This window comes from Microplitis mediator, chromosome 5 (genome assembly GCF_029852145.1).
Source record: "Microplitis mediator isolate UGA2020A chromosome 5, iyMicMedi2.1, whole genome shotgun sequence".
Lineage (NCBI taxonomy): Eukaryota > Metazoa > Arthropoda > Insecta > Hymenoptera > Braconidae > Microplitis > Microplitis mediator.
Genome location: NC_079973.1, coordinates 7,284,320 through 7,300,349, shown reverse-complemented (window position 1 = coordinate 7,300,349; position 16,030 = coordinate 7,284,320). Strand labels below are relative to the sequence as shown.

Below are 16,030 nucleotides of genomic sequence, written 5' to 3'. Positions count from 1 at the left end.
TGTTATGAATTTATTATTTTTTCTAGTTTTTCCGGGCGCATGATTCTCATATTTTTTTTTTAATTACTACTGCGGTTTCAATTAATTAATTAGCAGACAAAAAATTAAAAATTTTTTTTGCATCAATTTAAACGCTAGCTTCTGAACTATTAATACTCGAAAAAAGTCATCAAGAACTTTTTTGTAGCAAATTAAATTATCTAAAAAAAAGGTCCTTCTGCATTAGAACGTAAAATTAATACTTTAGCTAGAATTTAAATTTGAACTTAAAAAAAAAATCCAGTGTCGGGTTTTCAAACTTTAAATTAAAATTATGGCTCAAGTATTAAAAATATGAAAAAAATATATGAGATTGTTTTTATAGAGAATTAAATTTAAAGAAAAAAATGACCCTTTGACTTTTTGCTTGAAATAAAAATTTTTTAAGTTAGAGGCTTTTAAATAATAAAAATTAATTTAGCAACTCTATAAATAAAAAATAAATCATTTCTTTTCATCATATTCTGACACCTTGAATATGTCAATATAAATAATATTTAAACAAACATTGCGTTAAAATATAAAATAAGAGAAACTTTAAATATAAGGTCAAGATCTGCAGACACATGAAGACATGAATGACTTAATAGATGTAAAAAAAAATAATAATTATTTATAAGTAGAAGAATAAATCTCACATATTTCTTTCGATAACGACTTTATAAACTCCAGTGACTTAATATACGTAATATCTGTCATGTAGATTTAATTATGGATTAATAATTCATAGAATACCGTTGCAGATAAATGAGTCAACTCTCGTCGCGGCCATGAAGATTTAAGTCAAACAAAAACCGCGATTTAGTCGTCTTTGGTCAAATTAATTCAAATTATAGATTGTAAATAAAAAAAATATATATACATATATATAATGACGACCTATAAACAATATTAATAATGATAAATAAAAAAGGTGAAGCGATGTCAATTATTATTGACGGGCGTGTGCCACGATTATTGATAGAAGCGGTACATCGGCACGCCTGAAAGATAAAATAGTCCATAAGCATCAATTACCCACGCCTATTTAGATTATCTTTTATTTTTACCCTCTTCACCTACTTGTTACTATCTTCATAACATATTTAACTCTCAATATTATTCATTATCATTATTATTATTATTGGTACTTTCAATAATCTTGTCATCACTATTAACCTTTTTAACTTGAAATATCAATGAGAGCTTTGACTTTTTTAAACCGTTGTGAAAATCTATAGGTTTTAGAAGAAAATGATTCAAATAAAAAATGTAGGAAATTTAATTTGCTACAAAAAAGGTTTTCATGTTTATTATTGTAGCTCTGATATTTTGAAAGTTATAGACAATTTACTAAAAATAATTAATTTAAAGTAAAAACCCCTATATGCTCAGTACCATTAGTCACTCACTTTAACTGTTTAATGCGTTTTTTATGATTTTTGTAAAAAAAATTTTCAACTAAATGAATTATTATTGATAAATAATGATTAGTGAATCGAAATATATTAAAATACGATGTATCAAATTATTTTATAACAGAAATGGGGGTACAGGAATTCTTGGAATTATATTCCCCTACACCCCTGTAGACGGACTCATAACGAGATTCGACTGTATTTTTAAAATTCATGAAATTTTATATTATGAAAGAATAAAGTAATATAATTTATAAATTATTTTCCAAATCAATAAACTTATCATAGTTTAACTGATATTGTCTTTGAGCGACTATAGGGCCATGTGTTGATCGAGTAATGGTACATCACAACTTTTAGTGAGCGATTACGGGTACACTCGAGGACCTCATTTAAAAAATTGATAATAATTAATTATCAACATTATTCTTCAAACTAAAATTTTATTCTAATACTTAAAATTACAAAAAATGACTATAAAAAAAAAAATGGGGTACTCCCTAAAAAACGTAAAAAAAAATTTCTGGAATTTAAATGAATTTGATGAAATTAAATTTTTTTGTAAGTAATTTACATGAAGAAAAATTATATTTTACATGATTAATTGATACAAATAAAAAAAAAAAAAATTTTAATAGTTTTTATCATAAAACAAAAGTCATTAACATTTTTCGACTGACACTCAAATTTTGAAAAAGTTTAACGAAAAAAATTCAAAATAATGCTCAATTGTATTTACAAAAGTAATTTCGAAATGTTTAAAAAGCATTTAAAAAAAAATTTTTTTTTATAAAATTTCAGGGGTACCTCGTTTTGCCCGCCCTTCCCCTATATATTTGTCATATCTATACACGGCTGCCGAATTTCAAAGCACAGTAACTGACAAAAATAAAATTTTTGAAATATGAATTGAATCTTGTTCACAAGACTTCAATTGAAGTAAAAATACTACTAAATTTAAATTTATATTTAAAAATTGACAACAAAAAAAAATAAAATCGACTCCCGGCAGAGAAAGGGAGACTACTGGTAGTTTATGTATGAATGCATTAAAATCTTTTCATATTTATTATTTAAATATTTTTTTAGTTTTCAAAATAAAATAAAAACTTGTTGTGTTTAAAATTTTTATAATATTTATCATTGATCTTTATATTCTTGCCTAATGTATATATATATATAAATATAAAGTTGATTTTGTAAAACTGTTATATTTAAATTTTTATAGAGTTACTTTAGCTAGATTTATTTATATGGTAATTATATGGATGAATGTAGAATACAAGGCGACAATTTTAAATTACGAATATGACATTTTTATTATTATTTTTTTAAATATTAAATTACGTAAGGAATATTATTAAGGTAAATACCCTCATAATATAACAAGTTTTTATTTTTATTATTATTATTACTTTTATTTACATGAATTTTTTCTGTAATATAAATGACGAAATGAGTAATGGCAGTATAAATTTTTTTACCGATTCACTCGTTTCTTATCATTCTCAACTATTTTTATTTTATTATCAAAATGTAATTACAAATAAGTAAACGTCATGTAGCGTCTCCATCATTTTGATCTCGAACAAAATTTTATTGGGTTTTTATTTTTTTTTATTTTTAGTATTCTTTATCAATTGTATCGAGACGTTGAAAAAAATCAGTCTATAATCATTTAAGAATTTTTGTTCTTTTTGTTGCATTGAATTTTAAAAATGTCAAAAATTGTAATCATTAGTTTCGTTGCATTACTTATTGCAATTATTAAAAATAGTGAAGGGATGCCAAATTATGAAGAAAATTTTTCAAACGAATATAAAAATTCAACTGAGCATTTAAAAAAAGTACATTCATCTAAAATGAGTTTACTCAAAGTGATAAATATATCAATGGAATATTTAAAAAACCCTGCTGAATTTATAATGGAGTCATTGGAATGGATAAAAAAATCAAGGACATTGACAGCAAATAAAAATGAATCTGTAATTAATTCTGATAAAATGAAAAATTTAACTGAAATTAAAATTTTAAATGGCCATAATTTTATTGAATCAACAAAAAATAAAAATAAATCTTCAACAAATTTTGATGGATTTGAACAGGACAAAATAAAAAATTGTAATGCAAAAGGAGGATCAGTGAGTATTTATACAGAAAAAAAAGAATTTTTTGGCGTTAGAAAAACTTTGCATTATGAAATGAAAACAAAAATTTTTTTAGGACTTGAAAAAAGTTCTTGGCGCAAGAAATTTTTTCTCGCCCTAAAAGAGTTTTTTTCGGCCCAAGAAAATTTTTGTTTTCAATTGATAATGCAAAAAATTTCTAGGGTAAGTAAAAATTTTCTTGGGGTGAGTAAAAATTTTTTGCGCTAAAAAACCCTTTTTTTGTGTACGATTCAGTAATATAATTAAAAAAATGATGTAAGATTTTGGTGTAAAAAAGGGCAAAATAGGCCAGCTAAGAAAAAATATTTTTTTTATGATTCCGAAGTTAGCAGACAATTCAAAAGTTTCGGATTTTTTTTTCAACAAATCAATTACAAAAAAATAAAAACCAAAAATATGCACATGTAGAAAATTTAAAAAACTACAGGTGCAATTTTTTCAAATTTTTTTCTTTTTAAATTTACCGCCTAAAATAAAATCCAAAAATAATTCGATGTCTGCTAACTTCAGTATCATTTTTTTTGTTTTTTACTATTTCTAGTTTCATACTCAAACGTAATATTAATATGACCCAGTCCTCTATAAAAAAAAATTTAATATGAGGTAAAATGGGCTGTTAAAAAAAAGTTTACTAAAATTAAATAAAAAAACAACATTAATAAAAATATATAAATCACCCATTTAAAATTTGTAAAAATTTCCTGTTAAAAATGGAATTAAATTTTAACAGAATAATTTTTGAAAATCTATAAAATTTTAAATAGTCCAATTTTTTTCTCCCGTAAAATTGAAAAAAAAAAAAAAAAAAACGCTCATTTTACCCCCTTTATTTCATTCAATCATTAATTTAAATTATATAAATGATTTTTTTCTAGTGCTCGAGCATCTCATCTAATGGAAATCCTGAAGTATGTTGCCCTAAACATACTTGCGTACCTATAGCATTCGGAACTGGAGTCTGTGTCTAATTACTCCATTATAATTAAAATAATAAATTCTTCAACTGACTTAAAAAATTATTTAAAACTTTATTTTATGAAAATTCCGAGAAACAATAAATTTTATTGTAAAAATTAAAGTAAATGTTTATTTGCCTGAACAACTAGATTTTTAATGAAAAATAAAAATTCACGGCACAAAAATATTTCAGACAAGTATTATATTTAAAAAAATTTAATATTAATATTAATATAACAATTGCGTAGTGATTAAATTAGTCGCGATAAAACACCGTGACTATCAAGTTTACACACTTAGTTTAAGAGAGCATTTTACGGAGCTCGTGGGAGCAGGATCTACAGTGGCTTCCCGACGTGTCTCATTGCGGGCACGTGAGTGCAATCGGTCAACGGATAGGTATATACTATATATATGACTAACTATCAAAGATAGCTATGCAACTAACCGTGTAACCTATCAGTCTATACCCTCAGTCGACATAAGGTCACTCGATTTGCTGTAATTATTTAATAATACGTTCAAGGGAGTATCGGGACCAGCTATGCCAGCTTTAGGTCAACCTTTAAAGTGAATTTAATCCTAAACAATCGAGATTAAATTTTTTTCATAGATAATTCAATAAATAGGTGACACAAATTACTTGATATTGTTTTAGATAAATATTCATTTTTTTTATATGCCTCTAACTCTTAAACTATCAACTTTAAGAAAAAAATTAAAGAAATTATTTTTGTAGGAAATTTAATTTTCTATTAAAATTTTTTTAACAATTTTTGGTATAATTTATAGATTAGCCATAAAATAAATTCAGAGTTTGAGAAATCAATTTTTTTAAAATCCTTCTTGAAATCTATAGGGTGGAAGTACAATTTGTAGCCAATGCTCCATTTTTGGTCATTTAATACTTTATTTTAAATAATGAAGAAGTAAAAAATAAAGTTTCCATTATAAGAATTTAATAAAAATATCTTTGTACACATTTTTAAAATCAATTTGTTGGTGGCTTTTTTTATAAATATTTCTTAGTCACACATAAATATATTTGGTACAACTAAATATCACAGTAGATTCAAATAATTTCACAATTTGACTGAAATATATCATTCATTTGTGGTAAAAATATTAAATTTGTGACGAATAACGGACAGTTTGGCGATACTTAACATATATTTGCAGCAATTGGATCATTTCTTTACCACAAATAAATTGCTTATTTCACGCAATGAAATTCATAATTAAATATTTTATCCATATCAAAATATACGATATCTTTGGCTCAAATAAATCGTTTTTTCAGTAAATCATTGAGTCTTTTATAAATTATTTTATTTGAATTAATTTTTTGTGTCGAAAACTGGTCCTTAAGTAGCAAAAAATTGTACCTCTACTCTATTTAAGATAATAACAAAACTATCAAAGATATGATAAAAATTCACATAAACAATTTTGTTGGCAATTAAATTTTCTAAAAGAAAGGTCTTGATGATCGACAGCGTGTACTCAATACTTAATAAGATATCATTAAAAATTTCAAAATAATTTTATTTATTCACCCATACAATTGAATCACCTACTATTTGTTCATTTCACCGGACAATTACTTCGTCAAAGCACCATCGAATCGAATTATCTATAATCGATAATGATCCATAAGATTGTCCACCCGCGTCATCATCCATCGGTTATATGGTTGGTCCATGATAAATCGGTAATTGCAACAAAATCAAGCGACACTCCCGTACGATTTGAATCCAATGACGCAAACTACTCAATTTTTTTTAGTCTTTTAGTCTTTGTACCGAGCACCGATCATTGATCACCAGGTACCAAGTACCGAGTACCAATGTCTTTTATTGTTCACCAGTATAATTTACATAGCTTTAACGTCGTACTTAGAGTTGTACTCGAAGAGAAAACCCATTACATAGAACACTAGGTCTATCATCTGTGGTGATCATGAAAGATTGCCCCCGCAAATAATAAAATAATAAAACAACAAGGATTTTATACTAAGTAATCACTGATGTTAAACTACAAAATAACGATAATGAAAACCAATAAAAGTATTAGAGTTCAAGGGTAATAAGTAGTTGTAAATAAAAAAAATATATAAAATATAAATTAAACCTTATTCGGTAATGTTTAAGAGAAAAACACAATTTAACTTTATAATATATTTAAAGTTATTATATTTAAACTTACGGACGAGTGCTTTACTCACTGGACATGCGGAAGCTGTTTTATATTTGTGGTTTATATAATAACTATTGGGTTTAACGTGTTGTTTTAACGATGTAACGTATAAAAGGATCAACGTTAAACGTCTTTTTAAATATGTACTTTGAAACAACGTGTAATATCTGTCTTGCATATATATATTGTATATTGTTGTGGTGTACTTACTTATATGAGCCTGGAGTATTATGGCAGGATCCGTAAATACACGGATCGCGATCACACTCGTTAATGTCGTCGGCGCAAGTTGGTCCGGCAAATCCTAATGCACATTTACATTGATATCCATCATCAAGTGATTGACATTCTGCACCATTTTTGCAGGGCGATGATGAACAGTGATCTTGTCTTTCACAATATTGTCCTTGAAAATAAAATATTTTAATGAATAAAATTCTCACTCATTTTTGCTGAAAAATTATTTTTTACCCAGCGTATTTATGAAATGAATTATCACGATTATCACAAATAAATATTCAAATAATTTTTGACAGACTAGAAATAATTTATCAATTTTGGAATTATTAAAATAATTTTTTACATGACTATTTTGACGCAAAAATTTTTTATCGTTTCGTGTAATAATTTGTAAAAGGATACAGGGGTGGGGGGGGGGGGTCAAAATGGGGTACTTAAGGTCATACTAAGTTTTCGAGGACTCAAATACATTAAATCTTTTTTTTTAATGATGTTCAAAATAAATAGAAAAAATTTTCAGTTGCCGAAAAAAAAAAAAAAAAAATTTTCATTTTTACGGGCAAAATGGGACACCCCCTAAAAAAGGTGAAAACAAAAATTTCTAGAAATTTTATATAATATTTTGATTTTTTATATCCGAAAATTAGTGTAACCGTACTTTTGTACAATAAACCAAAAATAAATAACGTAAAAGATAAATTAAAAATAATTATTTATAAAATTACAATGGCACGTGTTTCTTTATAAAATAAATCTATAATCTAAACTCTGGCTACTTAAATAATTGCTAACGAGGAGGCTTGCGGCAAATCCTTTGTATTTAATCCTATAGACCATACAATCAAGGGGTTTGCTTGTTTGTGTACAAGACACACTAACACTAGTACAAAGATACTTAAAAGAATTCAACGTACACAGTAAAGTATCGTGTAATTAGTTTCGCTAATCAGCAATATCCACCAAGATACTTTATTCTAACAATCTTCATCCGTTATCTTGATTAATTTTTACTTTTATCATTAAACAGGTGAATTATGCTTCTTATAAACCCTTCAACTATTTGAATACAATCACTTTAGATTTTTATATGACTGATTATAAATATACTATTTATAAACATATATTGAAAAATTTCATTATGCAAAATATTTATTTCTCACATAACTTGTAATGTTTATTATTTGTTTTTTATATATTTCAATTAGTGGAGATCCGGTCACACCTTATTAGTTATCACATAAGATAATTATAAGAATATAATAATGGTATTTTATGTGATCAAGTAATCTGCATCAACTTTGCCTTGAATTAGTAGCCTACGCAAATCACAATCATAGATATCCATTTGTATTAATAGAACGTTAATGCATATAATTATATTTACATATATATAATTTATCATTTGATTATTTTATTTTTTTCTCCGATGTATATATAGACATTTTTTTTTTATTTATTTGTTTTTTAAATAAATATTACGAACAAGGTCCTGCAACTCATGCAATTTTATTGGCATGATTCATCAATTCAATCTAGATTGCCTAGAAAATTGTACGCTTCATTAAATAACAGGTATGTAATTTAATATACAAATAATTTTTATTTTCCAGCAGTTATTTGTGTACTTTTTTTTGTTAATTAATAAAAGTAAAAGTAAAAAGCAGAATAATTTAAAAAACAGTTTTGTTGATAAATTTTAAATGAATAATTTCTTTGTGATAATTTTTTTTTTTTTTTTTAAATAAAAATAAAATAGTATACCTGTGAAACCAAATGTACAAGAACAAGTGTAGTCTTCAAGTGAATGTAGAATACAAGAAGCGCCATTTAAACATGGAGATGAATCACATGCATTATCAACAGCGATTTCACAAAGACTTGCACTAAAACCGAATGGACAGTCGCATGTAAATGACGGTGTACCAATTGGATTTTCTTTTACACGACAAGAGCCACCATTTTGACATCTTGGTCCTTTGTGACATGGATTTAAATGTTGACAGTATTCTCCAACAAACTTTGATGTACAGCTGAAACAAAAAAAAAGTAAATTATCCACTGACTTTTTAAAAATGTATTTATTCAAATGCCTGTAGCTTTTAAACCATCAACTTTAGGGAAAAAGTCATTCATACCTTTTTTGTAGAAAATTAAATTCTCAACAAAATAAGTCCTTGTAAAAAATTCGCTAAAGTTAACGGTTTAGATACCAGTTTAATTAAAGTACATATTTATAAAAATTAAGGGTTTCTTCACTTAATAAAATAAAATTTTATTTCATTTACGAGTTTTTTTTTAAATTAAATGCGTAGAAAATTAAAACCAGGTGGCTATTAAAGGAAGCAATTTAGGTATATTTTTTCCAAAGCAGGAAGAAAATGCGCATATGTTGCTGGTACATATAAACCGACAGACAGAAAACTCCACGAGCTCGGTCTTTTATTTACCTAGAGCATGATGCGTATACAGTAAAACAACGCGGCCGCGAATCAATCACGATTCAGTGGCAATAAAGTTCTACTCTCGTCCAGCTGCAACTACAGCCTCCATTAATACAACCGCAAAAAGGCTTCACAAACTTGCATTATCCACATCAAGCTTAAGGAAAACTTATAGACACAACTATGCCTTTTTTATTCAACATTACCTTAATCTTTACTTCTCACTACTTATTACTTACTACGTACTACTTTCAGACCCGCAAACTACTTAAACAATTTTTTAAAACGATTTACTTGTTAATACCCCCAGCATTCTTCAATATTGAATACAATAAAAAATTTTAATGTAACACATTGTTACTTTACACTTGTTATTACTATTTTTTATTTAAAATAGTAACAACTTCCATTAAAGGGTAAGATAATTCAAAAGTTGATTCCTTAACTATAACTAGCATAAAATCTTGTTGAGTCTGTTGCAGAGAATTTATCATGATCATGAAATAAATTTCCAGTTAAAACAGACTCTTAAAGTCCTTCCAGAAAATTGTACACCTATCATAACTCAAAAGTTTTAATGATAGCTGTAAATAATGGAGAAAAAAAATCAAAATGTCTAAACATAAAAGACAAGTCGCTTATATATATATATAGTAAAGATAAAATGTTTTTTTGCACACCTCGAACGCGAAGCGGAGAAAGTGCTCTGTTATCATCAGAAAAAAAAATCGCAATTCACTCAGCTTAAATTATTTCCACTTTATAATGTACGTATATGGTAAGAAAGCAAACTTATGACAGAAGGACATTCTAATGAGCAATTATGACAATATAAATTCATTTATTTAGACTCTAAACAAAAATTAACTGAAAAATTTTATCTTGAATGTCAGTCGGTCTATACATGTGTAGCAGGATATCTCTTTGAAGACAATGAATCACGTTGACTTTTTTATGAGCTTTAGATTTCAATTCTATGAAACCCTTTCGAATATCATTATTGTTACGTTCAGATTAAATAAAAACCCAAAACTGATTGTTTCAACTAATAGCAACTCCGCCATTTTTTTTCCGCGAATATATGTGTAGAGTTCTTTGAACATCTCGATTGCATGCTTTTACTTCATTTTTTTTCCATTGAATATTAAGATCAACAGTGACGTGATAGTCGAAAAAAGGTGGCAACTCTGCCTTGACATTTTGCGACAGTAGAGCACTACCTGCCCGCTTTGCGTTCGAGGTGTGCAATAATATTTAACCCTTCAGCACTTCCGTGTTTTTTAGTGTCTAGTTTGCAGTACAGCGACATCCTACAATTTAAATAGTGTCCTGTGAGCAAAATGCTTATAACGGGAATGCTGACGGATTTAACTTCGACCAAAACTATGAACGACATTCAGCAGAGCATTTAAAAAAAATTAATATTTAAAATTGAATATGGGGGAAGGGGGGGCAAAAGGGGGTAGGGTAGGCAAAACGGGGTACCCCCGAAATTTGATAAAAAAAATTTTATATTTTAAATGGTTTTTAAACATTCCAAAATCATTTCTGTAAATATAATTAAGCGTTACTTTGAATTTTTTTTGATAAACTTTTTCAAAAGTCAATTGTCAGTTGAAAAATATTAATGACGTTTGTTTTATGATAAAAACTATTAAAAATGTTTTTTTCTTCTTTTGTATCCAATAAACATGTAAAATATAATTTTTCTTCATGTAAATTACTTAAAAAAAAATTCAACTTAATCAAATTCGTTTAAAATCCAGAAGTTTTTTTTTTTTTTACCTTTTTTAGGGGGTATCCCACTTTGCCCGCAGAAATGAAAAATTTTTTTTTTCAACGGTAACTGAAAATTTTTTCTATTTACTTTGAATATCATTAAAAAAAAAAAGATTTAGCGTATTTGAGTCCTCGAAAACTTGGTATTTCCTTAAGTACCCCCTTTTGCCCCTCCCCTAATAATTAGGCTAGTTATTTTTTTTTTTTCATGTAAACTTTTTTTTTCGTGAAGTAAAGAAGGATCGCGGGTATTGTACCTTAAAAAAATATTTTGTTTCAATTAAATATATAAAACTTTTTTTTAGCTTTTTCTAAAAAAAAATACGTGGCTCGATAATACTTAAAAGTAAATTGATTATTTAAATTATATTATGAGCGTTTAAGATGGGCACTTTTGGATTTTTCAAACTCTTTTTTTTTTTGATTCTTTAAATAAAAAGTCTTTTGTCTGAAAATTTACATTTAGCATTGAAATTAAGTTGACATTTGTATGGTAATTTAACAAAAGATTTGTTAGTTTCAATCAATTGTCGAGTATACGACACAAGATTAGCCCTTAGACGTTATCATACCCTCAAGAATGTTGTTATCTATATAAATATATGTAGATATAGATTGCTGAGAATAGTATTGAATGTAATTTAACGAATGAGTTACATATCAATATTCAATTTTAAATATAAAAATACAAAATTATGTGCATTATCTTTTTATATCAATATATAATATATATATTTATATATATGTATATGATGATGTTGTATAAATTTTTTTTTTATTTTAATTCAATACTTCTATTTTTATTTAAGTGATTCAATATAGAATCGAGATTATTGTAAGTCGAGTTTTGAGTTCTCGAATCTCGATCCAGCATTAGTCGGAAGCAATTTGCATCGAAATGTGAATCGATGAAACTCCCAAGTACTATTGAAGAGTATTATAAACTTTATATATTTATTTGTTAATATTTTTTTTATGGTAATTTATTATTTTTTTTAATACTGTAATATCGGGTATTAAATTATTAAATAAATAAAAAAGTAATAAAAAACAATTTTTTTTTTTAATTTTAATCCAAAGTTGTGTAATAAAAAAATTTAATAATTCAACAATTGGATTATGATAATTATTTTTAAAAAGTATACAAGTTCGGAAGCTGATATTCATGTGGCGCGAGAAGTCTGCTGTAAAATATTTCATTGCGCGTAAGACGTAATAAATGTTTATGACAGGAGTCTCTCGTCGCTGCAGGCATACATCGTCGACCTACAGCGTGACTCCATGGGTGTACAACAATATATATTTATATACATTGTATATGTAATAAACCTTAAAATTTAATAAAATAAACATTTACTACATACTACTAGAGTCAAAAAAATTGCTAATCTAATCTCAATATTTAAATTATAAATACTCTGTAGTATTTTTTGAACTTAAATTTTTAAATAAATTTAAATAATACTTTTTTTTTATCAGCTGGTACCGTTACTTGCGTGTATTTTTATTAGATTAGAAGCCATTAAATTTATGTGTGTTCCCAGTCGAATTCTTTTTAATAAAATATAGTAACTATTACTGTTATTTTTTTTTTTTTACATATATTTTTAATCACGTGCTGGGTGTACGTGGGCGATTTAGTTGCTCAAGTCGGTCGTGAGATGCACTCGATGATTTTTATTAAAATAATTAAACATGTATTATACGATATACGGGATAAGGATCGATTCAATGAGATTATTTTTTTGGAGTTTAAGATCGGAAATTAAAAACGGGCCGCTTTGGAAACTTAAATTACATCGTAAATATTTTTTAAATTTATCTTTGGTATTTTTAAAAATATATTTAAGTTAATAATTATTTTATTTTATTTTATGGGAAAAAAAAAGTTTAACGTTTTCGAAGAAAAAATGTATTGGAACTAGAGAAGTAATTTCATTTTTTTTTTTTTTTAAATATAACATCGAGTACTTGGAAAAAAAATAATAATTTGTAGTAAAGTATTATTATAAATCCGTTGTTCCACTTAGACAGCAATAATCTGTATCTGAAAACAAGGAAAGTGAAAAGCGAGTAAAAAATATAAAAATTGCAGCACCAGCAAGATCACTCAACTCACAATTCCCTTCCTATCCTCTGTTCTCTACACTACAAACTCTTGCTACTTTAAAACTACTATTATATCGAGTTCCATCACAGCATGGATCGCAAAACGCGACAGTTGGTGCCATAAATGGGATTGTTGGAGAGTTTAAATTAAAGTTACAAGGACGATTTTATCAATCGGGCAAACAATTTACTATGCGGGAAAAAAATTCTCATAAATATAAAAAAAGTGTATCAATAAAAATAACCATAGTCGTCAAGTTTACACTGATGGAAGAATTTTTTTTATGTTAATTAAGATTTATTATTGGAAATTACTAAATTTAAATTTTTAAAGTTTTGTTATATTTAATAAAATTTTATTCAAGCCTGGTAAAAAATTAAGTGAACACAAAAATTAAATATATGTTACTTGATAGCTTCTTAGTCTGCATTCACTCCGACCCTTCGGAGTAAATTTCACCCAGAGGAGATTAAATAAATAAGAAATCATCCGCGCGTTCACTCTTATGTTAGATATAAATTGTTGAAAAAATATTAAAAAAGTGAATCGACTAAAGATCTAACGAAAAATATTGGTCTGGAAATAAATTCCTTGGGTTTGTTTTTGGCACGAGCTCGAATTACTTGTGATGAAGGTGAATAAAGAAGAATAAAAGGATGTTGTAGGGGGTGAGAGGATATATAAGCGAAAATAAAATAAATGTATAAGCGAGAAGCAAAGGTACAGCAAGGAGAAGAAACGAATATAAGGTGGAAGACAGCTGTTGTTATTGGTTGATCTGAGGTGCGTACCACGCTTCACTGATCGTATTAAACGCGGCGACACACACAAGACTAAGTCTTGAGAAAAGACATTTACACGTAATACATGTGCGTCGATCTCGCAGATGGGAGTTTTTGAGCTACTGAAGAGTTAAGTAAGAAGCCTGAGTCACCGGTATTTATTTCTTTTACACTTTACTCTCGTTTGCTCACTCACTAGTTCTGCATTGCATCGTGTATATGGACCTGACGTGCCAAATTGTTTGCACTGGCTCGGTTACGTCCGACTCAAAGTGCTTTTATGTACGCCGGTTGATGAGCTGATGAACTCTGATGAGTCGGGACTAAACTACTCAGATAAAAGACGAGACAAAAGTGGATTGCGGATGGTAGATTCCAATTGTCCAATAACAATTTCATGATTAGCTTCAAGATTTAAAGAGATAAATGCTCCATTGATATTGATTATCCATCGGAAACAATATTTATCACTATAATTTTATTACACTGTAAAAAATCCGGAGTGAATTCGGATTGAAATTAAATCCGAATTCACTCCGCATTCACTCCACTACTCGGAGTTCCGGAGTTTTTAAAAAAATCACTCCGCATGTGGAGTGAATTGGGAGTTTTTTTTAATGGAGTGATTGCGGAGTGACGCGGATTTTACTTCACTCCCAATTCACTCCGGTCTAGAGTTTTAATACTTAAATAAATTTATATTAAACTGCTAAACAATGTGTGTGTGTGTGTGTGTGTGTGTGTGCAAATGTGTGCATGTGTGCAAATATCTGCGTGTGTGCATGTGTGCAAATGTGGGCGTGTGTGTGTAAATGTGTGCGTGCGTTTGTGTGCGAGTGCGCGTGTGTGTCTAAATATGATTTTATTGAGTGGAGTTATTTTTTATTAATAATATTTACAAAACTCCGCTCCGGAGTGAATTTCACTCCGGAGGGATTAAATTAATAGAAAATTATCTACTCCGCGAAAACTCTCCTGCGGAGTGAATTTCACTCCGAGGGCAGTAAATAATTAAAAATTCATTCACTCCGCATTCACTCCGGATTTAATCCGCATCCACTCCGCGAATTTTTTACAGTGTATAAATGAATATTTTAATTATTTTATAAGAAAAAATAATAATTTGATATTATTACAAATAATTGCGTTTAAAATAATAAACAAAATAGATTATTTTTTACGGAAAAAATTGTCGTGTATTTTGTGATGATGGGAGTTGATGTAGTGGTACTATCTACCACCCACTTTTAAAAATTTTCGTATCTTTATTTTATCACAAAACATTTCTTTATTGTCTTTCTTTATTTAAACGGGCGGGCTCCATTAGCCTTCGTTGGCTTGTAATTTGCCGTGCCGAATGTTAATGGACTTGGATGGCTTCTCTCGTCTCGATGAGACTCTCCTTTTAACTCTTTTATGCCATATATATATATATATATATATATATATATATATATATATATATATATATATATGTATACATTTTCATATAGATATATGTGTATAGCAGAGGACAGAAATGAGGATGACAGTAGCCCCTTTACTTAACTTGGTCTTGAGAATAAAATAAACTAAAGACAAATCAACAAGACTCCAATTGGCAATTTTTATCTCAAACTTTTTTAATCTTTAATTTGACATAAAAAGTAATTAGTAAATACTACTAATAAAAATCTAATGGTTTTAAATTAAAAATAAAAATAATCCGTCAATATTATAGTTAACTATTTAAATAAAAAATTTTTAGTTGAAGAAATAAAATAATTATCAATGAGAATTTAATTTGAAATTTCTTAGATAAAGATAATGGATTTTTTTTGAATTGATAAAAATACTTGATAATTTGGATAAAAAAAATGATGAGAAGACATGAAGAGGTATCTGGTAAAGGAGCTGACGTTAAAGTTTAGGTTGTGTTGTA

General features: G+C 27.4%; 1 protein-coding gene across 2 annotated transcripts in view; it reads right to left on the bottom strand.

The window, feature by feature from the left end:
• LOC130669157 (neurogenic locus Notch protein) overlaps nt 1-16,030 on the bottom strand; it is a 152,709-nt gene that overhangs the window by 77,901 nt on the left and 58,778 nt on the right. For both annotated transcript variants that reach the window (XM_057471900.1, XM_057471901.1), the window contains exons 3-4: nt 8,759-9,027; nt 6,968-7,163 (exon numbers count right to left, since the gene is read on the bottom strand). In XM_057471900.1, coding sequence (XP_057327883.1) covers nt 6,968-7,163; nt 8,759-9,027 — 465 coding nt within the window. The remainder of the gene's footprint in view (nt 1-6,967; nt 7,164-8,758; nt 9,028-16,030) is intronic.